The sequence below is a fragment of the Anopheles ziemanni genome, chromosome 3 (assembly GCF_943734765.1).
Source record: "Anopheles ziemanni chromosome 3, idAnoZiCoDA_A2_x.2, whole genome shotgun sequence".
Lineage (NCBI taxonomy): Eukaryota > Metazoa > Arthropoda > Insecta > Diptera > Culicidae > Anopheles > Anopheles ziemanni.
The window spans coordinates 33,898,628-33,924,515 of NC_080706.1; the positions used below are offsets into that span (position 1 = coordinate 33,898,628).

Here is a 25,888-nt window from a genome sequence, read left to right on the forward strand (position 1 = left end):
GAGCCAGAAACAACTACCATGTCTTAAAGCCAACAAGAAACTGAAATAATTGTTTCAACTTCAAATTTTGATTTTGAAACTGTTGCAACATGAAAACTAATCTTTTTCGATGTTTTCATTGACCACATAATGAAAAAAAAACCTGCAGATTATGGCAATATCGAGAGTTCTAAAACATCTTTATAAAGATGAGGATGACGTTTACTGCAGAAAATTAAAAAAAATGCGCACTATATTCGATAAAATACGGTAACCCAAATTAAAGACACAAAGTTAATAAATGAAAAGGGAAAGAAACACAATTATTGGAGAGAAGTACTAAGATCTTATAAAAGACTGAAAACAAGAAGTAAAAACACAATAATTATGGATATTGCAAACTGTAGAGCACAGTCATCTGACGTTGCAATATGTCTGCTAAATACTTGAGCCTTCGCAAGCATTAAGCGGAACTGTGCAAGTGCTATGAGTGGAATATACCATGTGCAAATCACTCATAAAATTCAATTTTTAATTTTACAGCTACAAATTAAAAGGCAGCAGTGCAATTTTTTCAGCTAAAACGCATTTTGACCTCTTCAACCCATCGTTGGAAAATTGTAACAAAAAAAAATGAAAAAGGAAAACAATCATTCAATGACTCGGTGGTCAACTAGAGTCGACGCGATCTTAGCTTTAAAACCCAGGTTTGGAGAAATCAAAAATGCATTGCAAAAAAATTGTAACGGAAATATGAAAAAGCAATAACAATAGATGAGACAAACACGCTTCTCCATGAAATGAGTAAATATGAGGTTGTTTTAATGGCTGTAATTTGGAACACGCTGCTTCAGAAAATAAATGCTACAAGCAAAACGCCTCAAACAGTTGAATGTGAACTATTGCAAGGATCAGTGATGTTGCAATCGTTAGTAACATTCATCCAGAGTTTTTCCGCAGATTTTGCAAATGTAGGAGTAACAGCTAACGAGTCATCTTATAGTTCAGTTATTTCAGAAGAAAATCGTGTGCGTAAGCGAGACGAACACAAATTTTCTATCAATTAGGAATTTGTAATTAATACATTCTATGTAAAATCTCTAACATTACAAAGGGCTAAAAAATACGAGTCAGTTTTAAAACCATTTAAATATTATATAGAATCTGTCCCGTGATGATAGAAAGAAAATTTTAAAATTTTTGACTTAAATTTATAAAATGTCATTAATCACAGCATGCTTTAATTGCAAAATATAACAATAATATAATCATACAGTAGATATTTAATGCTGGATAATATAATGTTATATACTAAGGTACCTTGTAAATTATACTACACAGGATGAGCAGCATGAACCAATGAGTTTGGCCGAAAAAATGAGTTTGAAACGGCGGCGCGCCCGCAGCGAGCGCAGCGAGCGGACTGCGCTAGGTCTACCGAAAAAGGGAGTTTGTTATAAATTTGTGAAATAAGGGGGGCCCGTGGGCCCCCCTCATACCGCACCCCTAGGTTGATTACGTTGCCGAACTAATATATCACCAATTGCATAAGTTTAGGTATATCATCGCACAAGAAAACGAAGGGTCTCATTTATTCTTTCATCGATAAAAGTTTGACACGACACCTAATACAAACAATTCACATAACGGTATTTATATCACCCATTGTATACCTTTAGATTGCATTGTATACCCTTCGTCGCAGAATAGGTGTAGCTACAATCTAAACCAAGCCAAATCTGCCAAATGCTCCAAATGCAAAGAAAATTATCTCACCAATTAACTCCAGCATTCAAATGCAGCTTCTGCAAAAACGAGTGTCGCGAGGTTACCACTTGAGCATTCTACCGGGTAAAAAACTCCGGGGAAAATAAAAAATTCCAATACGCTCTAGCTACAAGGAGGCAGAGCATATCTCCCAAAGGACGAACCCCTATATAGGAGTTCGGACAGAGTCGGTACGCCTCTGAATACGTGAAAGTGAACATAGTGTTCGAATCAACGTAAGAGGATATACCCCGAAATCGCAAAACAGAAGAAGAAGAAGAAGTATGTGTGGTTACAATTTCGTACAGCACTGTACGATTTAGATAAATGTGCGTCACCTCAAATCGAGAGAAATAATATTGAATTTTAACTTTGAAGAACACGTTAAATATATAATTACGTGAGGCACACATGCAGAGGCGGATCATAGGGTAAGCAAACTAAGCAGCTGCTTAGGGCCCCGAGTTATCGAGGGCCCCATCATTCACCCACCTTTTTTTTTAATTTTAATGTTGAAATAATTTTATTATTTTTTAAAAAAAGTTGCATGTCTTATCAAATGTGTGATGAATTTGCGAATGAATTGGGCTTTGATTACGAAAAGGTGATCAAACGTCGCATTTTTGAGTTTTTTAAAGTTAACATAAAAAATACTGATGAACTAACATGTATAAAAGCGAACAGTGTAAAGATCATTTTGCAAAAGAGGGTAATCCTCAGAATAGTTTGAAGATAATGCACATGGGCTAGCAAAAGTAATGCCCTGCCCCAAACATAGTTATAATACTTTGCATTGCACTAAGCTGTTATTTTACGAATTTTTTGATAAAAATATTGGGTATTCAAAAGACTCAATAACTAATTAGATTAAAATGTAACACATTAAATTATTCGTCAATTTTGTTAATAGAAAATACTATTTGTGAAAAATGATTCTCTTGGATAGTTCGCAAAGATGGTTTGGCGTGAAATATGATTTTGAAAACAAGGCTTTTAGCATTTAAAACATGGGATAATATTGAGGAAAATGTTAGTTTGTAATGTAGTTGAAATATAATGTTGAATGTTGAATGCAATGTATGCTTTTGGGTCCTTCAACTTGTAGCTGCTTGAGGCCTCTAGAACACTTAATCCGCCTCTGCACACACGCCATATGACACCATCAGACGCCACGTGTACCACCGGCAGGCACCACGCGCAGGTAGAAGACGCCGACTAAACCCCTGGTCACAGCTTTGCGCAACCGCGTGCGGTTGCATTTTTTCCCATGGGAGAGATAGGAGCTGTCATGGGCTGTCACCGCAGACGCAAGACCTTGCGGTTTCTGTACTAAAAAATCAAACGAGTTTGATTCTTGCCGCAGACTCTTGCGTTTTGATATGTCAACAGTAAATATTGTTCCTAGTAGACTTTAATGAGATTGTATGCTCATATAAGTGGTATATTCAAACATTAAAGTATTATTTTTGGTAAAAAGCTGTGCTCGTTTGACAGATCAAAAACGCAACCGCATGCGGTTGCGGAAAGCTGTGACCACAGGTTAAGCGGAACCACCGGGACGCGCACCACGGGTTGCCAGGGCCAGTTAGCGAATAATAAAGTCAGTTCAGTTTAAGCAACTCATGAGATAGGACGTAGTCAAGCAAGAAATAAAGATTATTATCTTTTTTTTAATTGAATTCCTCGTTCATAAATCATAATTATATATCTCTCCGAGACCTAACTTTGATACTGCAAAGATCAAAAACGACCTCGAAAATCTTTGTACTAGACTACAAACACCCTTTTATATCTTAGGCGATTTAAACGTCTTAATCATCATGACCTGTGTAATAAGTTCAGACTATCCATGTTCAAAACCGGGGAACATACGAGAACAACATCACCCAGGGTTCCAGGTAGTGCCCTAGGTATATCCCTATGCCCTGGACACTCAATTGAAGGTCATCCAAGACCAATTCGGCAGCGAATTTGGAGGTCATTTAAGATTGCAATGCCGAAGGCTTCCCATCCAACCAATCCGACACTAATGACTCACGACCTAACATAAAACATAGACTGGGTCAAATGCGATAAACTTATGACCGAAAAGTTCAGTATCGCGTCTCCAAACTCCTCCCTAGCGGAAGATTGTAGATCCTTTGGAATAGTTGTAAACGTATGTGCAATTGCATTTCAAACAATTGAACAATCAATTGAACAAACAATTGAACAAAAAATAATTTAACAAAACCGGTAAAATCCCAAATGAAGCCCCCCCCTGCCAAAATCGCTGTCGTGGCTACACCATTTGTGAGCGGATGTACCTAAAAGGTATGCAATGGGTGAAACAAATGCCGTTGTGTGAACCGTTTGAATTGAATGCCTCGTTAAATTAAAGATTATGGTTATACTGAAAAGGATGTACAACATGAACTCCCTCATGCATTACTTGCATGAGGTTATGAAAATTCGGCTACGCAATCAACCTAGGGCTGTGGTATGAGGGGGGCCCACTGGCCCCCCTTATTTCACAAATTTATAACAAACTCCCTTTTTCGGTAGACCTAGCGCAGTCCGCTCGCTGCGCTCGCTGCGGGCGCGCCGCCGTTTCATACTCATTATTTCACTCCAAATCATTGGTTTATGCTGTCCATCTTGCCCAGTTCAACCGATTAATTCAAATCATTACAGCTTCTAACGGAAATTCAACGGTTCAATTATTCAAACTGCATTGATGTGCCACCTATTGCATAACTTGCAGGCAAAAACATCTAAAAAATGATGACGATGCGGCGACTAGGGGGCCTCATTTGGGATTTTACCTTCAATTTAAATGAAATCTAGTATACCACGGTCTGGCAATAGCGCGTTAAGCGTTCTCTTAGTCTCGTTGAACCGACAGAGCCGTTTTTGTAGGGAAACCAGGTCCCAATGGGACCGGCAGGAAATTCATAAGGAATGTTTGAACATGCAAGCACTGCTCACTACCTACCGTCGATGGTCTATGACGAATTAACGACTTAACGGAAAGTAGTGAAAATGAACGGAGCGCTTAATGTGTTAATTCGGAATGTCCAGTTAGTTCACAACATAGATCGAAAGGCGTTAGAGTCAACCTTTGACGAGAAAAACGAATCGTTCGATTACATGAGTCTACCAATGAGATAGCAAAACTTGTGGCCATACCTTGTTTTAAAGCTCAATCGGCAATTGATCGATTCTTCGTTACAAAAACATTAGACAATAAGCAACGAAAAGGTGGAGCCACGAGCTTTAACCACATAAAAAATGCAATACTGAGATGCAAACAAATAATCTTATTTCAACGGTGAAATATGGTGAAAGTTCCGACATGGTTTGGAGTTGCATTAGTGCAGCAGGCAGCTGCACTTCATTCATGGGATAAAGGATCACAAAACCTACGTTCAAATTTTGAAAGACAGTTGTATAAAAAGTGCCGAGAAGTTAGGATTTCAAGTAAGATTCCTGTTCCAACAAGATAACGAGCCTAAGCACACAGCCGTAAACAACTCCATTCGCTTCCCACAGAGTCCAGATATGAACCTGGTAAAACACCTATGGAAGATTTTAGATGATTTCCTTCGTAAACGGACAATCTCTAAACACGCATGCAAGATGATTGGAACAGAATACAACCCACCGGCGGCACCGCGTGGCAAATTGTTAATAACTATTGATTCTTTCAACCGATTTTCACGATTGACCCCTTAAATGAAAGGTCTTTTCAAGTTAAAGTTGTTAAAAGCTGATCTATTCGAAAATCCTCCTTTTGGAATTTTAGGTTCCTGTCTTTTTTATTTAAAGTATATTTGTGCCTATCGCGCTTCAATTGTAGCCTTTTTTCGTAGGAGGGCAGTTTTTTTTATACAAATACTAGCTGCCCAAGTAACATTTCCAAGACCTATTAGACTTCAACAAGTTTTATCAATGTTTTAACATGGGTGTACCAAGTCCAATTGGTTTTATAGAGGTTTCTAAGCAGGCAAAATAGTTTTAATAATTTTGACATCCTTAAAACCTTTTGAGGATAGCTATAAAACCGCTCATTAAGTCTAAAATCTTAGTAGACTTGAAGAGTCTGTAAATACGCTGTTAAGTCCTTCTTAAAACCTTCTCTTAAAACCAATCAGTGATTTTAGGTCTAGAAAAGGTTTTAAGGGATGGTTTTGACAACGTTCTGTAGAGTGGGCCCTCTTACACTTAAAACGGGTTTATGAATGTTTTATCACAGTCTTTAAGATATTTTACTCTTGAGATGAGACTCAATGATGAGCATGAACAACATCGTTAGAACCATGATAAAACTTAAAATGTTACTTGGGTGATTAACCCGATTTCATCCGGGTGGAAAGAAATTCCAAACGAAAGAATGTTTTCATTCAGAATCTTGAGTTTTGTAATCTTAAATTTAGCGTTTTGGGGATAGTGGTATTTTTTAGTATTACCTTTAGCCGACGAAACCATGTTAATATACATTTTGCATTCGCTATCTTATTGTGCTTCCACCTTGGTTCAACCATTTAAAATTAATCAATTGAAGCAAGTATGAGAAATACCCCAGTAAAACCGTCACCCCACGATATGTACGCTTTTTTTCAATCCGTCGCTTCCGTAGTAATGTGGCATTATATTGTTTTACTGAATTTCTGTCGTCCAGATGATAGAAAGTTATAGGCAGGAAGGAGGCATAAGAATGTTGGACATTTCACACTTGAAAAATTGTCTTTCTTATGATTATGTTTAGTATAAATTGATTAGACCGATTTAGTGTGATTGAGAATATTTGTTACGTAAGAGAAGATAGAAGAAATCTGGGATGTCTGGGTTCGATTTAGTTCGAGAAAATGAGTTATACTCCAGCCAAGTTTGGCACAGATACACTTAGTAGATTTTGCGTTGCATACTTGTGATAAGAATTAACACTTTTCGTTTTGAGCTATGCTATTGATTTGCTGAAGATGAGGAGGAGGGTAGAGGTAGTTTGGGCTAAGATTGAACATTAATAGTGAGGTCATTTGATTTAGAAACCATAAATACTGCGAATTTTGAGGGGTCCGCGACAGCCGAGCGGTAGCACCGGTTAGAAAATCGGCCCATGAGCGCCGGGGCTCACCACCTCGACGGCGTGGGTTCGAATCCCATCCGAGACCGGACCCTCCCCTGTACGAGAGGACTGACTATCCACGTACAACAGGGAAACAAGTCTCGTAAGCCCTTAACGGGGCAGGCATGACCAAGAGGTCGTTACGCCAAGAAGAAGAAGAAGAAGAAATACTGCGAAATTGATACCCATATTGCATTTTAACCATTTTTAAGGTAGGGGGTAGTATGGGAGCCCCCCTTTCCCTTTCCCCTAGAAAGATGAAATTTTAAACCATGGTATGTCCCTATGTGAGCAGTATGTGTACTAATTTTTGTGAAAACTCGTTCAATAATTGTTGAACTATAATTGTTTTTCATTAATTTTAGAGGGGAGGTGTTCGGGAGGGTTAGGGATATAATACACAGACAACGGTGACTTTTATATATTAGATTAATGTTTCTATTATGTAATAACGACGTGGGTCAAAAGACACATATGACCACATATTACAGTAAGCAATTGTAGAAACTGGACTTTATTTCTACTTTTCACACGGCACACGGAAGACTTCAGTTTCACAAGGCACACGGTATGTCCGACGTCTATGGCGGATCCACTCGAAGTGACGTTTATTTCTGACATTTCTGACAACTTCTTTTACAAGGTGAGTATAGACAAGGTATGCTTACATTCTAAACTACGCGTCTACAGCTCGGCCAATCCTGACTACCTTAAATTGACCACAATTTACTGGCCCCGAAACATGATTTTACTCTAATATATCATCCGGATTTATCCATCTCTTCAGTTTGTCTACCTCTAGGACTCCATCGTATGGTATTTGAGTTATTTGACATCCCGGTACATCTCTGATGACATAGCGATCATTAGGGAGTTTCTTATGGATTATGTAGGGTCCCCTGTATTTGGCTGCTAATTTCGTTTTCAGTCCCGAACTAGTATCTACGTGCCGTATTGCTACATAATCGCCTTCTTCGAATTCAGGAGCTGGTTTATGATTCTTATAAAAGTATTTCTCATTGGTAAGCTGCGATTGCGCGATGTTCTCGGAAGCCACAGATCGGATAGACTTCAAGTCCCTACTGTTGTCGCCGTTTTTCTCGTCTAAGAACTCAGTCAGCTCGTCAACACATGGTCCACGTTGTTCAATCCCATACAGAAGGACGGAAGGAGGGAACCCGGTTGTTGCATGTACCGTATTGTTTAGGGCATACTCAGCGGAACGTAGGTGCGTAAACCAATCGGCTTGATCGATTGGGTCGGAAAGTTTGCCCAACATTGGGCACAAAACGCGATTAACCCTCTCGACTTGTCCATTTGCTTGGGGAGATGCAGTAGCGTTAAGAACATGAATAATACCGTTATTTTTCAAAAAAAATTCAAAATCGTTAGACGTAAAACATGGGCCTCGATCACTAATAATTCTTCTGGGCCGGCTGTAGTAAGCCATATACTGGTTTAGGAAGGCGCATGCTTCGGCAGAATTGGTAGAAGAAGTTGGATACAACTTCGTAAACTTAGTGAAGGCGTCTATGACTACCAGAATGTGCTTCTTTTTGGAACGAAGTGAGGGCAAAGGGCCCAAGTGGTCAATGTGTAACGTATGAAATGGCAATGCTACCTTAGGGATACTGAACAAATTACGATTAATTTTTCGACTTGGTGCCGAATGTACGATACACTTGAGGCAGTTTTTAATGTAGTCCTCAATGGTCTGCCGCATGTGAGGGAACCAATAGTGCTCCCTGATTTTATCAAAGGTTTTGTCGACTGCCAAATGTCCTATTTTTTCGTGTGTATGTCGGACAATATTATTTACCATCTCGCGTGGGACATATAGTTGAAGCCGGTCAGGAGTAACCCTTCTATATACCAGATTATCCTGTAGTTTGTAATCACTAACCTCCTCCGACTCTAGTTTGTTCTTTAAGGCTTCAACAACAGGGTCACGCATTTGGGCTACGTGCAGTTGAAAGTCTATATCAACTTCGCTTATGGCTGCCACAGCCTCCGTCCGACTCAGGGCATCAACATGGGCCATGGCGGCACCCGGCCGATATTGTATCTCATAGTCGTAATTCTCCAAAAACAACGACCAACGCGCAATTTTGGCCGAAGTGTTACTGTTCTTAAGTGTTGCGACTAATGAGTTGCAGTCCGTAACTATTTTTATCGGAATGCCATGTACATAAACATGGAACCGCTTTAAAGCATATATGACTGCCAAGGTTTCAAGTTCATAACTATGCAACTTAGCTTCGTCTTTAGATGTGGTTTTGGAAAAAAAGGCTATAGGGTGCAGTTTCCCATCATCTTGCCTTTGCAATAGGACCGCACCAAATCCGGTGGAACTTGCATCACAATGCAAGATCGTCTCGCGTTTAGGATCGAAAAGGCATAGGACCGGGGACTGTGTTAGCTTTTCACGCAATGTCTCCAATGCCTCCTCACAAGCAGCGTCAAAAATAAAGGGACTATCGTTCTTAAGAAGATCTGTAAGTGGCTTCGCTATGCACGAGAACGAGGGAACGAACCGTCGAAAATATGAGAAGAGGCCTAAGCACCTTCGCAGCTGTTTTGTGCTTTTAGGAATCGGATAATTTTGTATGGCTTTTACGTGTTTATCGCTTGGACGGATACCGGAAGAATTTGCTTTATACCCAAGGTAGTCTAGTTCTTGGTAGGCAAATCTACATTTGTCAAGGCGAAGTTCGAGTCCGCTTTGACGTAGTTTCTTTAAAACAGCGCTTAAAATTTCCAGGTGCGCGTCAAAGTCGGCGGTTGCTATAATTATATCGTCCAAATATACTACCAACTTTTCAGCCTCAATAAATTCTCGCAATATGGCATTCATAAATCGTTGGAACTCGGAAGGGGCATTCTTGAGCCCAAAGGGCATCTTGAGATATTCATATTGGCCATCGGGTGTTACGAAAGATGTATATGGAACTGAATCTTCATGCATTTGGACTTGATGGAATCCACTTTTCAGGTCGAGTAATGTGAAAAATCGTTTGTTGCTCAGATGTTCAAGGCACGTTTCGATAAGCGGCAGTGGATAGTTGTCCCTAATTGAGATCTTATTCAGTGGCCTATAGTCTACGCACATTCTAATTTCCCCGTTTTTCTTCCTAACTAGAACGAGAGCCGACGCATAAGGTGAATTGCTTGGTCGTATTATGCCTTTTGCCAGAAGGTCATTAACAATTTCGCGTACTTGGTTTCGCTCCCCGTAAGATAACCGCCGGGGCTTTGTGAACAAGGGGGCGTCGTGAGTAAGACGAATCTTCATTTGGTGGTTCGGCGGGTCGATGTCCTCGAGTGGGAACTCTAGATAATTGTTATTAATTGCTGATAAGACAGCGCTATGCTCAGTTCCTGAAAGACTTTCTCCTAAGCACAACTCCAATTCATCGTCATAAGCATTAATCGCACAAATTTCGCTAAAGGCTTCTTCCTGTATACCTTGGTCGCTTAATAACGTATTACTTTCAGCAGTGGTGTTAACTGGACGAGGAGCCTTACTCAGATATATGTTAAATTTTGTTAATAAGTCACGACCGGCAACGATAGGCCAAGCGATACTTTCCTTGGGCAAGATAGTGAACGTATGTTCTTCAGTATCGTTACAAAATCTAATTCTACATTTAATTTGCCCGAGTGAAGATAATAAGGTGTTTCCGAGGCCCCGGAATCCGGATGGAGTCGGTGGCGCTAAGAATTTTTTTGGAACCATATCTGCGGCTATAAAGCTGACTGGGCTTCCTGTATCGAAGAGGGCGCACATAAAAACCGGTGGGTCACTGGGCCGTCCATCGATCAAAAAGTTCACACTTACGTCTTGCCTTTCGTTGACAATCCATCCATCTGGTTCTTTGAAGTGACGATCGGTTGCAGCTGATGTTACGACGGCTTTGTTTCGGCATTGCTTATATTGGTGACCCGTCTGATGGCAGTTGAAGCAGCCTCCGGTTGGGCGTAGCGGGAATGGGCAGGCTGGTTGGTGATGCCCAAACTGCCTACAGTTATAGCAGCGCAGGGAATCATTGTTGGCGCTGCGTTCTTTTGTTCCGGATGAGGTCGGTCGGGCAGAGATGGTTGACGTTACGGGTGCACGAGTAACGTCGGGGCGTAGTTTTTCGTAATCCTTCAGGAGGGCTTTCAGCTGTACGACCGATTTTGCTGCAAAGCGCATTGCAGCGGTGTTAATTGGATCTCCAATTCCGTCTAATATTATGATCACGAGTTCCTCCTCTGCGATTGAGTTGCCGGCGATGTGGAGCATATCCAGCAGATAGCGCGTGGTAGTCTCGCTTCTCTTCAGTCGCCGAGCTCGCAACTTCCTGTAGATCTCCTCAATGTAGATGGTGACCTTAAAGGTTTCTACTAATTCGGCCTTTAGGTCGTTGTAGCATGCAGCATTAGTAGATTTGGCGAGTAGAGCGGCTGTGCCGGTTAGCAGCCGACGCATACAGAATAGTTTCCCTATGTCGTCTAATTGGTGTAGCAAGAACGTATTCTCTAGGTCTCTCACCCATCGTTCAACGTCCTCACCGTCATCACCACTGAAGGAACCAACAAATTCCTCCAGGTTGGGTGCTCTGGACGAAGGCGGCGATGAGGCTGGTTGCGGCGGCAGCAGTGCAGGTGGCGATTGTAGCAACGGCAATGGAGGTGGCAGCGACGACGGCGGTGGTGGTGGTTGCGACAATGGAAGCGGAGGTGAATGCGACGACGACGGCAACGAAAATGCACCAAGTTTGGCCTCTAGGTTGGCGATTTTCTGCCGTAACTCGAGAGACTCTAATTTGTGTCGCAGTACCGCTAGATCTTCTTCCGATGCGGGGACAGTACTTCCTTCGCTCGATGGGCTCACGTCATCAGGAACACGTGTTTGATCCGGCGTTTTAACCTCACTTTTTAACACAGCATGTTCGTAAAGCCGCTTAATTTGGCTAATGGTGGCGGTAGGGGGAACCTCGACTTGTGCATGTTCCAACGCACATACCATTTCTTCTTTTGTTGGCATCTTTGAGGGCGTTTTTGTGGTAAATCCCACTTCTGAGATGTAGAAACTGGACTTTATTTCTACTTTTCACACGGCACACGGAAGACTTCAGTTTCACAAGGCACACGGTATGTCCGACGTCTATGGCGGCCCGCTAGGCAATTTCGAGCAAATCGTCCTCAAAAACGTCCTCCATGACACAAACATCGAGCAGTTTTGTATGGTGAGGAGGACAAGGAGGACGATTGCTCGAAAAACGTCCTCCTTTTGTTTCATCCCCATACAAAAATGGAGGACGTTTGTTCGCGCGGAGGACGTTTTGAGAACGATATTTCGAGCTGCCTAGCGGGGGATCCACTCGAAGTGACGTTTATTTCTGACATTTCTGACAACTTCTTTTACAAGGTGAGTATAGACAAGGTATGCTTACATTCTAAACTACGCGTCTACACAATATAGATTAATTATATACGTTTTCCAAACGTTTTTCATACAAAAAAAAAAAAACGAAAACTTAAACATTCCACACTTACCACAGGTTCCGAGAATGTGACTGTTGGTACATCTTGGCACAATATCCCGTCTGGCACACTGCTTTCACTATTGTTACAATTGCATTGCACAGCATTCACCATTTGAGACATATTTACACCAATTAAACTTCACTTTGCTTTGAAAACGATTTACGTTACGAAACGTTAACGTTCGTCTGGCTACTACAATGGTTCGATTCTAAGAATGGCCTTTCAGGCGACAATTTTACGCTGTGACTGATGGTTTTGCGTTGTGCCAACGTGATAAAGTTTGTTGAATGGCCAGGCTGGTGAATCGTCATTGTCGTGAAATTCATTCAAAAATTAAAGATTTCAAATTGAAACAACCAAGCTGCCTTATGAATGGCTGAAATAGCTAATTTGTTAATAACTTTTTAGTGGCTTGACCAATTTTAGCGCCAGACCCCTCAAATAAAAGGTCTTTTAAAGACTGATAACTCTGTGCAACAAAGACTCTTCCGTAATTCTTAGTTTATGAAATTCTGAGGCGTTGATGCAGAAACCTTGGTTGGTATTTTCTGCTGAAATAACAAATTTGTCAATAACTTTATAACTGCTGAACCGATTTGTACATGTGACCCCTTAAATGAAAGGTCTGCTCAAGACACACAATTTTGTGTAACGATAGATCGTTCAATATTGTCTAGTTTTTGAGAAAGTTTATTTTTCGAAAAGCTTTGGAAATCTCCGGAACAACGTACTCAATATTTCGAATAGCCATTTAGGCAAAAAATTGCCAATTTGTTAATAACTTTTTTTTCTTTGAACCGATTTTCACGATTGACCCCTCAAATGAAAGGTCTGCTCAAGACACACAACATTAACGATAGTAAGATTTTCCAGGCCATTTAGTTTTTGCAAAATGATTTTGTATGGGAAAAGGGCCGAAACAGCCTATTTGCCAATAACTTTTGATTCCGTTCACCGATTTTTACGACAGACCCCTCAAACGAAAGGTCTTTTGCAGACCAACAACTTTGTGGAAGAAAAGGCTTATCCATCGTTTTCAGTTTTGGAGAAATTAATACTGCGACACATTGTAAACATGGCCCGGTCGACCGAAACTCTTCGAAAACCTCCAAATGTCATTTTCATATAATCCCAGGAAAACCCAGTTCGAAAGGTCCCGATGCGCAATCTCTCTCTTCGAAAGAGAGATTTTGCGATGTTGCGAGAGCATTTTCAATGCTCTTTTCTCTCTCAAATTGTGCGCATAGTGGTGGGTAGTTTCCTCGGAACTGAAATGAAACAGCTCCCCCTGGGAGCGGATAGCGATAGCGATCCAGATGGTCCTGGGGACCATTCAAAGCTCGATTTAGCCTATGGATCAATTCAACCATTGATTGTACAATTGTTAAAGTCACAAATAATATGAAAGATCGGTAAATTAGGTAAGCACGCATGATATGACGGATTGGGACTCGGATTCGAAGATCCGGATCTCAGAAAGGATTTGAATCGAAAGATTCGAATCCCTGTAGGGATTCAGTTTTCCCATCACTAGTGACAGCTGTCGTATTCTGACAGATGATGCTGCAGCTTTTCGCAGCTGTCACTTTGCGCAAAGCGACTGAAGGCATGTTTAGACAACGTGTTTTTAAAACTTTCTTTTCTGAAAATTCGTTAATTTCAATATGTTGATTATAAATCCAATCCGACAACATTTGAATACCCATTGACCCATACAGCAATCAGAAGTTTTATTTTTATCGAACAGGTACACAAATTTAAGCCCAGTTTATGGTAAATAAAATTGTATCGCTCTGGTTTGTGAAGATTAAAAAAAAATGTTTCTTCGAATGGTTTCACCGGCTAGAAAATCGGGCCACGTGCACCGAGCCACTCCCTCGACAGCGTAGGTTCGAATCCCAGCCGAGACGAAACCATGCCCATTACAAGAGGATTGGCAACTACACAAAAAGAAACCGCTATTCAGGACAGGCATAATGGAGGCGGATGATACACCAAAGGAGAAAATTATTGTTTGTGGATGCATTCTATCAATAGTTCTGTAGTACGAGAGTCATATGCTCAAAATCTACTTTTACCATTCATTGCAGAAATATGAACAGTGCATAATTTGTTCGGCAAATAGGTTTTACAAATTAGCTACTATTAAATAATATAAAAGCAATACAGGATATTTTCTCTTTTCAGAACTCAACTTCGGATGTCTTTAGTTTAAATTAAAAAACGTTCGTTTCTCATTTGTATTGATGCATTTCACCTTTATTGCCCAAATAAAATTTCAATACACATATTTGTTAATAAAATGATCCAACATAAACTACACATATCTGCAGATTAGTAACATAAATAAAACAACAAAACACTTACCGACAGTGGTCCACGCTTGAAGTACGAATGCCTTACCTGCATTGTACCGGCTTTCGACTGAATTCACTGATGACTCCATGAGAACCTAGCTTAGCAATCTCTCTGTCCCAACAGAGTCAGCAAATGGCAATTCAACATAAAAATAGAAACCAAAAATAAATCATAATTACAGCAGCATAAAATAAAGTTGTTTAGAAAAATGAATCTACCAGTATCACACCAATGTATAGCATTTATAGGATGCAGTCGACAAGAAAAAAAAGAAATTTTAGGGACCGATGTTAGGATGAACATGAAAAGAAATTTACAAAATTTCTTCTGCAAAATCCCTTGCCAAATTCAAAAATATATAAAAGGTAAATTGAGTTGACGAGATCTTGCAATCTCTCGGTTGGATTTGTACGGACCAGTGTGGGAGATCCTTATTATGTTCCGAGCTACGAATGACCCCTATCGCTGGTGGCTTTTAGTTTCTTTCTGTTGCTTGCACCTACAACGACGATTGGGTACGTAGGGGCACAATTCTTCGTTTCTCTGACTGGACGCGCTGCTAAAGCTATATTATCGAAAGACCAAAAATTAAACCAACTAAATGAAACAAATGAGATGCTTCTAAAGAAATTATTCAACGTCTGTATCTCTAAGGATCATCTTACCCTGAAATTATCGTCGTATGTCGTCCAATAAAAGCTTCCCTGATGCCTGTACACAGCAAAGCAACGACTAAGATGAGCTTTCCCCTAGCATGTCAGCTTCTTTTACAAACCTGTCCAAAGCTGTGATGGTTGCCGCAGTTGCGAACAAGTTTGGGAAAAACTTTCTGTCTTCCTGCTGGTCAGATACGAGATACGCACGATACTATATATACAGAGATCCTCAAAGCGAATCTGCACCTACACGACGACGTGATTGACGACACATGATTGTAGAACCTCTCCCTCGAGGATGCCACCGAACCTGTACTGCGGTACAAGAAGAATCTGATCACTGACTCAGCCTCTGTCCAGTCTATCTGCTGTCCGTCTGATTTGGTAAAATGATTGCGCGTTCACGTAATGGCTTCCTGAAAAACCATCTCTACGACAAATTGACCGACAAACAAGCACTGTACAATTGACCGACCTGTTGTGTTAGACTACCTGTGATGAATGCAATTAATACAAACGGTACTCTCTTGGCTTTTCTGTTTATTTGTTTTCTGGTTGCTTCTGCGACAAGAACTTACTCTCGAATATGTATGCGCGATCCGTCAGATAATATTACTGTATTCTCTAGTTTCTCATATTCCTGCCTTAAGTGGATGAACTTGCAACGACCTCTTTCTCATCTTTTAAAGAACGCTACTACAGTCTGTCGGAAAATTAACAAATCAATCAGTGCGTAATTTAAGTGGAACTGTAAGTAGGGTTTGGTTTGGTTACTGAACGAAACTTTGATTGGGTTCTACTGTTTTTTTTTCTGGGTCGCACATGCTCTTCCTATCGTGTTGTTATTGCAGCTTTATTCAAAAGAAACGAACATCCTTAATCACTCCATAGAGTGAGATAAATTTTAGAGTAAACCCTCTCTATTTTGTAGATCTAACGATCGCCCTTCAGCAGTTACATAAAAGTCAGTTTAAACCTTACAGAAAAAAAGCATAATTATAGTACTATTTATATACACAAATGAAAAGTTGAGAGACTACTAATTTTCAGTACAGTTTTTGCCATTCTTGTCTTCTCTTTCCTGCAGGACACCTAAATCCTGGTCATGTTCTATGTTCCCTGGACGATTTCTTCTTGCTTTCTTTAAGGTATATGATCTTCCTTATCGAAATTGGTACTTAAACACTGTTTTGCACTACACAATGTACGTTAGTCCCTTTTGCTTCTGCTCTAATGTTGGTTTTATACTGCTTCACTAGATATGCCCTTCTTCAATCGTGTTACTCTTCCCCCCCGCGACGTTAATTTCTACCCTTATGTGTGGAAAGTTTCCCTTCATGGATGGATAGTACACTTTATCCAATTATCTGAACATGGTTTCCTTTTTACGAATAAGGTAAGGGGGGGGGTTGGTATGTGTTTGTGTGTATAAAACTTGTTCAAAATGTGTGACAAATAAAACGTGTTTAAACCCAAAATCTCTACACCTGCTGGCGGCTCGTTTTCTTACGCGCTAAGCTGTTTCTTTTTTTTCCATAAACCTACACATTAATAGTTAATAAATATGTTATTACTTGCTGGTTGTTTCGCAGATCGAACTGCAACATTCAAAGGTGGCGTGCACACGCGTAGTTGTTTTGGTGCGCATTAATTGCATGCGGTCAAAAGTAGCAAACGGCGGAATAAACCTTTCGCTTTTTTTCACTTCCTGTTTGCTCAACGAGATCGTAAGTGCTTAGGATGCACACCCGGTGGTTTCGATTGGGTGCGATTCTCTTATTGTTGCTTCACCGTGTATTGGGCATAGGTTTCTACTCCATGAACGTGTATTTTTGCAGGATTGTCGTCTATTTGTCGTTCGAAGAAGCCTTATTAAACTTACAAAAGCACGAGCAGATTTGCTTCGTAAATTGTTGCTATGCTCTTGATGTGCAGACATATTATGCTGGCATTTTGCTACGTCAGCCAACAATACCAATCAGAAGAGAGGTGCAAGCGATGGAGTAAGGAAACCGGACGACCGTAACGATGCCTTCTGAACGAGAAGCACCTCAAAGTGGATGAAAGCTTGCTATCTCCTAAAGCCGTAGAGTGGAAAGGGGGGAGTTGAGAAGCAAATCCTGTGGTCTCTTCTGTAAGGACTCGCTACCATTGCGCTATTTTATCCTCTTTTGTCCTCTTAAGGTGATCGAGAATTCCCATCGACTGTGAGGGGACGCGCGATGATCCTGTGTGTGGATTTCTGTTGCACTTTCTCAAACTTATGTGACCAACGACTCCTCCTCTCTTCTCCTCCTGTGCTGTATTGTGTGTAGAAGCATGGCCACCCAAAACTGACGATAAGGCTCTCTTCTGCTCTGCTTTGCTGCTGCACCTGCCGCGATGCTGACTTCGGTTCTTTTTTGATTTGTTGTCTATCGATTGGTGAGATACTATTTAGCTCCACTATTCAATATCTCAAACCGTTTCCGCACCTTCGCGTCTCTTCTGGCCCCTGGAGATCGAGAATTCCTGTGCTGCTGCGTGGCCTATCCGATCGTACCATCGTTTGTCCTGTCTCCCACACCGAGCCCTTTTCTTTTCTCTTTGTTTACTGCCATTAACACTGAGCCTCCCTTCTCATTTACGCTTTTCTCACGACTGTGTGTTTTGGTTTGCAATGACTCTGTGTTTTAGCTAGCTGTTTCTAAAACTGATTTGTACCTAATAAGAATGAAGAAAAATACATATGATGTTGGCATTAGAGATGGGAGGTCAAGGCACTGGAAACTCGTACAATCAAGCTACCTTCTTGAAAATCGCAGACACTGGCTAACGTTTAAAGAAACACAATACTGACTTGCTTAGTGGAGAAGATACGGGAAGGTAAACTGGGGAATAATTGGAGGAAATAAAGCCTTACACAAACAAATAACCATAGCACACCCCAAACAGCTTGGCACGCCCGGCGTGTGCTTGTTGAGGGAATGTGCACAACAGGCGTCCAAATGAAGAAGCATCAACATGATGAAAGAGAATTGCAGCCGAGAGACACATTTTCTCAGCAATTGAAACCCCCCACCAACAAAGGAATAATAGATAATTAAATATCCCCAGAACTTGGTCTCGCTACATCTTTGCACTCGCTGTTTAAATACCTCGGTGGGTAATTGCTATGCAGGCGCCAGCAATAGGAAACCTTGCGCTGAATGCAAAACTCTGGAGCGAAATAATAACTTCCCTTTCAAGGGAACGGTAGGAAATGTAACTGATAAGAGGAAACCAAATATAGGAGTATGTGGGGTAACGGATATCACACCAGAAGTGAAAAACAAATGAAAATGGAAAAAGGATTAAAATGAAATTTGTCATATTTACCTTCGGTCTGCGCGTTTATGTGCGGTAGAGGGTCCATCTGGATTGAGCGGGGCAAAGGTGCAACGGAATAATTACGGTTAGCAACACGGGCGCGTGGCGTGTGGTCGGCGGTGAGGCAACAACAAGAACAGTAGAGGTATTTTAGTGGTGGCGATGAGTGGAGCAACATCAACATCAAGTTGGTGAGAAAGGCGTAACACGATCGGCAGAGTTTCGTTTCGATGGTGGTGGTGAGGAGGCGCGCGCAACAACAACAACAAATAGCAAAAACGTGGTAAGAGCGATTTGAATTTAGTGTGAAAACATGGGTTGGTAGTAGAGCGAATGGCAAAGTTTGCTTACTTTCAATCTCTTTTAATCCGTTCCTCTTCATCTTCCTTTCTTCTTATCAATATCTACGGCTATTCCCGTATCTCCCGTTGCCACCGTAACCGCCGCCACCTTGATTGCCTGGAAACGCAAGTTAATCGGTTAGCCTTCGACTAGTACCCGCCATAATAGCTACCGTCGGTACCGTAGGGCGCCGCTCGCTGATTAAAATTGCCTCCGGCTCGCACCGGGCCAGCGTTGTAGCCCTGCTGGTAGTTGTTCCCGAACTCATTGCCACCCCAACCACCTCCACCTCCACTGTTGCCTCCCCAGTTGCCGCCATTGTTGCCCCAGCCGCCCTGGCCCTGCGAGCCGCAGCCATTGTCCCACGGATTGCCACCGCCGTTGTTCCAGTTGCTGCCGGCGTTGTTAAAGCCGCCGTTGTTAAAACCACCACCGTTATTGAACCCACCGCTGTTCCAGTCGTTGGCACCGCCACCACGCTGGTTGCCCCAGCCGCCACCGCCTCCACCACCACGCTGGCTGTTCCAGCCACCGCCGCCACTACCGCGCTGGTTGCCCCAGGCGCCACCACCGCCGCCCCCGCTACCACGACCCATATCGTTTTTGTAGCGGTCCATGTCTTGCTTCGGCAGAGCCTTTTTCACATCGAGCAGCTTATTCTGAATCGTGTGACTTTTTTGTACTGCAAAAGATGAAAACAATAAATTAGGCACAGCTCCAATTCAGAAAATTCATGCGAGAAAGTGCGCTAAGAATACTAAAAACACTGTATAGTATACTTACGGATAATCTTGTCGACGGGATCGTAATCGTCGAACTCCACAAACCCGAAGCCGCGCTTCTTGCCATTATCCTTGTCCGTCACGATGCAGGCGGAAATTACGTTACCATACTTCGAGAAGTAATCGCGCAGATGCTCCTCATCGAAGTCATCGCGCAGTCCGCCGACGAACAGTTTCTTCACCGACGAGCCTGCCTCCGGCCGGTTGATGTCCTGACGCGGAACGGCGCGCTTCGGCTCCACCACGCGACCATCAATCTTATGCGGGCGACTCGCCTGGGCCTCGTCAATCATGTACGACTTAGAATAGGTAATGAAGCCGAAGCCACGGCTGCGCTTCGTCTTCGGGTCCTTCATGACGACCACGTCCACCACCTTGCCCCATTTCTCGAAGTACGCCTTCAGCGTATCGTCGGTGGTGCGGTAATCGAGTCCGCCGATGAACAGCTTGCGAAGGTGTTCCGGCTCGCGAATCTCCTGGGAAGATAAGAATTGTGTTTCATTTACTTGCAACCCATTGGAGCATAACATGATTTTATTTTTTGTTTCTGCCCATCCAGCCCACCCAATTGCACTGTTCTTACAACAAGCCTCCACATCTAAAAGTTCATACATGCGCAGAGAATTAAATTACATAGCTTCACGACGCCGAAAAAAGAGAATACGATAATCGTGTAGCTCCCGTACTGTTTTACTTGGTAGCAATTACTCATTACTTAATGCATCCAGACTTTATGATCCAGAAGCGGAATTAATTCAAATGGTTAGAAAACTAATGGATGATAATGAGGACGGAATAATCGGGATCATTTATTATACATTAATAATGCGAAGTAAAGATTCACTATAAAAGTACAATGGTTGGTAGTGATTTGTTTGTTTACCTCAAACGTTGTGCGATAATAAACAAAAATAGTTATCTTTTATGTTTTCAAAATGCCGGGAATTTAATTTATCGATCGTGCCAACCAACCATTTTCTAAACGATGTAATACCCGGCTTCCTTTTTTTATTTCAAACTTTACCCCGCAGGTGCGAGCGAGCCAGCGCTCTTTCCACCTGCAATGGTGACCCTAGCGACAAAAAGAGACAAGCACATACACTGCATTCAACGTCGGAAGCATCTTTTTCGATTAAATCCAACATGGCGCCCAGAGTAAAATTTACTACATTCATCATTTCCGAATCGTACAAGACAGTTTAAATGCAAATTCACTTGTTAAAACGTTCTACCTGACTAGAAGATTCAACATATAGTGCATGTCTATGGTTTTAAGCTCGAAAAGCCAGCAAAGTTAGCAGCTTTACTTACATCATCTTCGTTGCGGCCGTTCTGGTGATCGCCATTTTGTGGATCCTGTTTTTCACTCATCGTTGTCGACAGATTAGCTACCCAAACCTCCCTGAATATACACAGCACAGCACTGTGATGTTACTTCACGTTTTGCGAAGAATAAAACGGCAAACAACGGAACGTAATATTAAAATCGGCACTCTTGCTGCTTTCACTGCTTTTTTCACTGAAATTAATCCGCGGCACACCGCTCGACTGCACACCTCGAACGACACGACTGGAATGTTTAGTGTTGCGAGTTCCGTGAAGCACCTAGCTGGAACGATCCGTTCCAATGAGAGATGATGCACCCAGTTCCGCAGAATGTAGGAGACTACAGGTTCTTTGGAACGCGACGAAAAGCGACGGGTAGGTGCACCGTCCGGATCTTTTCATATTTTATACGCGCAAGAGGTGAAAGAAGCCACCCGGCTCAAAGCCTCTATAAAATATTTATACTACTACTTGTACACGCAGTGAACTGGGCCGGACCGTCCGGCCTGTTCTTTACGTGGATATACGACGGGTAGGTGCACCGTCCGCCTGTTTGAGTAATCAAGCGGATCACGGGTTTCGTGCGATCTCACAAACGGAAGGAAATATTCCTTTCGTGACGGCGGGTGAACAGCCACATTTTGACTGCGCACTAGCGTGGTTGGCTAGCAGTGCTCCTGGCTGCATGGTGGCAGTCAAAATGTGACGCCTACAGAAAATCAGAACAACCACAGAAAATCAGGACATATGGCCTTTAGTAGCCAGTCCTTAATCAATAGAGATCTATGTCTCCAGGTTAGCTTGCGAAGGCCCAGGAAGTTGGATTCAATAGCCGTACTGGAGTAAATCCGCGCCGAAGAAGAAGAAGAAGACCTGCCTGTTTTTTATACACGCAGTCACCATTACAGGTTCTTTGCACCCAGTTACGCGGACTTGCTCCGAAGGTTGTTGATCCCAGTTCCAATCCGTTCCAAAACATTTCAAAGAATCCCATCTCTAGAAAACTTATATTTATTATACAATTATAATAGAAACAGAAATGCGAATCAAATACATTGAATTAATGTTTTCTGAAACATGTTTTGGATTTATTTTACCTGAAATTCGTATGACCGTTTGTATCATTCTCTTATTTATGCCACGACTTAACGTATTGTTATGATCGTTCGGATTAAACAACGAAATCTGCACACATAATGTGTTAGGAGTATAACTATATATAATTTTTCAACAAAGCTCTAGGACACAGTGCATTACGAGTTCTCGGACATTTTGAACCTGCAAATGGGTAATTACGAATTAGTACATGTTTCAGCATCTCCTCTACACGCCACGATAGTAGTTATACTCACTTGCACTTGGTACAGGTAAAAAATACGGTTTGTCCTTCGTCCGCCGAACGTAGCTGCAGTGTGGCGTAGGACATTTGATCGTTGCTGCATTTGGGACATTGTCTGTTTACGATCGGCCCATCAGCCTCTTCCGGTTCCGCTCGGTCAGCTTGATCAGATTTTTTGTTTTCGTACGAGTTGAAATGGATTGTGTATTCCGCTTCCATCGTTCCGAAAGCTACAAAACAGTAAAGAAAAACTTAATAAACAGCAGGCAAATTGTTAAAGGTACCGGTATTTACCAGAAGCATCAAACTCGCTTTGACAAGAGTAGCACGTAACTTTTTGCGTTGTTTTAAGAATTGGTAGAATCGTGCCACAATCTGGACAAAATCCAGGATCCATTTCCGCTTAAGTTATTATACAACTCTGTTTGACTCCAAAAAATAATGGTCTTTCGACAGTATTTTACGGTTTTGCAAAGTTAATCTAGACCTCGTGTTGATAATGTTGACGTTAGTTTTGTTTACTTTTTCAATATGCGGCGAAATGGCGAATTTGCCATTCCGTACTGTCGGCGAGTTTACACTAGTCGTACCAACGTTGACAAAATGTATTTTTCATGCTTTCGTTTAATTTACAAAATGTAGGATTAATTTACAAATTGTATTCCTTTTTTATTGATGAATAAGAATAGTATCACACGAATGACATATTCTCACAACCATACCGAATTGGGTTAATAATTTATTTGCGTTTATATTATACATGACAAATATTAAACAATACTCGATATGAAACTAAGGACTTTAACTTTACTCGGGGTCCACACTACAGCGCGACGTCGCCTGACAGGAGCTGAACTCCATATAAAAAAAAACTTGCGCGATGTGGCGCGAATCGCGCGAGGTTTTTTTTGCATGGAGTTCTGCGCCTGTCAGGCGACGTCGCGTTACGCGACGATGCAGTCTGGAAAGCGTGTTAGAAAAATGCCGGTAAAATTTTCGCAATTTTGTTTTTTCTGTTCCTCGTACCCAAGCTTGCCCATGTGTTTATAATTTAGTACTACTAACTTAGATCAAAGTCCCATAAAACACAAAAGCTCTTTATTGCCTCGACTAACTATGTTTTGACTATCACGATTTTTGTAAGCATACGTTTGAATAGATACATGAAGCTCTGTGCGATCATCGGCGCCATCCACTAAGGCACGAAAACCAGAGCTGAGACTCCCGGACATCGAATACGTTGTAGTACGTCGAGGCCAGAGTTGCTGCGATGCCGAACACAATCACCGACCCGGCGAGGATGCAATCGCTGTACATAAACTGCCCAACCTGTCGCAGGCGCGAACCAGCCGTTTCCAACCACAGATCAATGGATGTTCGCAGCCTCGCGAATGACTGCGATCCCATCGACCCGATAGTACCGTACCAGGCGTGCCGAACGGATAGCTCGGATTCGTTATCCGTATCGTCGAGGCGCGCTTCCGAAAACTCTGACGACCCGGTAGAGTAGGAGCGTTTCAGCTCTTGGCTGTAAATTTTTTCCAACTCCAACATACGCTGATAGAAAAGGGGTGGTAGTATGAAGATCAACGGCCCGGTCAGGGTACCACCGATGATGCCCATTACCAAATCGAACCGGGGTAATATTTCGGCAATCAAAACGGCAAGCCACACCAGTGTCGATCGTATGATGCATCGTTTAATGGTAAAATCTGTAACGAAATTTAATGGCACATTTAGATGGCGCATTCAGGTAGCATTCGTTGAGTCTGAGTTTACCTCTAGAGGCACCGAGCACATCTTCGATATGTTGAAAGAGAGCAGAACTCCCAACGGCGCTGGATAGGCAGAGTTGTAACGTTACCAGCAGGATCGTAAGGTACAAGGACCAACTCCGGGGTAAGATCTGCAGTACATTATTGGTGGCATCCATCCCGTAGCGGTACGCCGTCAGCAGGGTAGTTACGGCAGAAAGCGTGCACGTGGTTACGATGCCATACAGTACCGCCTTACCGATATGCCTTTTATGCTGCATATCGACCTGGATCGTCAAGAGCATCGGGTGGATGTCGAACTGAAACGCAATTATGCCGTACGCTTTGAGCAGCTGTACTAACGGTGGTAATCCGAGTGTGATTCCACTGAACGGCACAAATCCGGTAGCATCTTGGGAACGATCTTCCGCGATCGATATCCACGTCAATATAGCCACACTGCTGCAAACGACCACCGAAATGCTCGCTAGTGTGCGCATATTTTTCGGACTTCCAAGCCACATAATGGGACAGAGGAACAGTCCGATGATAATTAGCCAGTAGCAAAACGATACCTCGAAGGTGCTACCACTGATGCGCGATCCGAGCAGCTGTAGGTTCTGGGCCGCCACAAGAAGATTCGGAATGCCACCTCCAAACACGGTCAGATCAAGCAGCACCGTCACGAAAACACTCATTCGTCGACCATACGTAAACTCGGCGATGGCTGCGTACGGGTACCGATTCTTGGCCACTATCGATGGGTCCAGCTTCTCGGCGATGGTCCAACAGCGGCCCAGCACGACGGCGGTATAGATTTGCAGCGTGATGACAAACAGAACCAACGGGAATCCGTACAGCCCGCAGGAGATGATCGATTTCGGCAGCGTCACGATCGGAAACACACCGAAAAGATCGACCACGCAAAGTGTGGCGAAGAATAGGGACAACTTCCGGGACCCATCGCCACTCGGTTCGGGCGCGCCAAACAGACCTTCCCGTTGACTTCCCAGCAGTCGATCGAAAGACCTGCTAAACCGAAAGGCCATAATTACGACGCTCAAGCGATACACGGGTCCATAACTTTAAACTTCTATGAATTTATTTCCGCAGAGAAGGATTAAAACTATTTTACAGTAACACAGGCTTGAAAAGTCCCGGAAGGACTAGCACTGGCGACCGGTTTGGTGCTGCAACCTCGAACGACTGTGCCGTGCGCTTCACGTCGGAGGGGTCGCTGTACGCTAACTTTGTAAGCGGAGCCCCAGTAATGCATCAATGGAAGGAATCCTTACAAATTTTCATTTCCCCACTTTGGTTCGTCCGCGGTAAAACCATTGCGTTATTGGGGCAGGTTGTTACAGAGCGAGTGCAGTATTTCGGAACCGGTTCACACTTCAAACGAAACTATGGAATGTCCACATTGGTGCCATACTGGTACTGAAAACGCATATATTTCCATCAGCTGTGACACCAAAAAGGTATCTATAAATTCATTATTAAATGCAATTAACAATCAACAACCTATATTCTTACAAACTAGATATTTATTTTGGTAAATAACATGACTGTTCTTACTTGCACGTGCACTTCTCGAA

At 42.3% G+C, this 25,888-nt stretch overlaps 3 protein-coding genes across 3 annotated transcripts; all 3 read right to left on the reverse strand.

Moving 5' to 3' along the window:
• Positions 1–18,780: 18,780 nt before the first annotated feature.
• LOC131289399 (heterogeneous nuclear ribonucleoprotein 87F) lies at positions 18,781–21,354 on the reverse strand. The gene is made up of 4 exons (XM_058318647.1): positions 21,183–21,354; positions 19,873–20,347; positions 19,271–19,771; positions 18,781–19,206 (listed from the first exon to the last, which is right to left on the reverse strand). The coding sequence occupies exons 1-4, from the start codon at positions 21,240–21,242 to the stop codon at positions 19,145–19,147; spliced, it is 1,098 nt and encodes a 365-aa protein (XP_058174630.1). The 5' UTR covers positions 21,243–21,354; the 3' UTR covers positions 18,781–19,144.
• A 930-nt stretch (positions 21,355–22,284) lies between these two features.
• Positions 22,285–22,933, reverse strand: LOC131288259 (DNA-directed RNA polymerase I subunit RPA12). Its single transcript, XM_058317377.1, has 3 exons — positions 22,831–22,933; positions 22,550–22,766; positions 22,285–22,475 (listed from the first exon to the last, which is right to left on the reverse strand). The coding sequence occupies exons 1-3, from the start codon at positions 22,931–22,933 to the stop codon at positions 22,451–22,453; spliced, it is 345 nt and encodes a 114-aa protein (XP_058173360.1). The 3' UTR covers positions 22,285–22,450.
• A 782-nt stretch (positions 22,934–23,715) lies between these two features.
• On the reverse strand, positions 23,716–25,339 carry LOC131286848 (uncharacterized). Its single transcript, XM_058315852.1, has 2 exons — positions 24,316–25,339; positions 23,716–24,248 (listed from the first exon to the last, which is right to left on the reverse strand). The coding sequence occupies exons 1-2, from the start codon at positions 25,337–25,339 to the stop codon at positions 23,716–23,718; spliced, it is 1,557 nt and encodes a 518-aa protein (XP_058171835.1).
• Between the last annotated feature and the right edge of the window lie 549 nt (positions 25,340–25,888).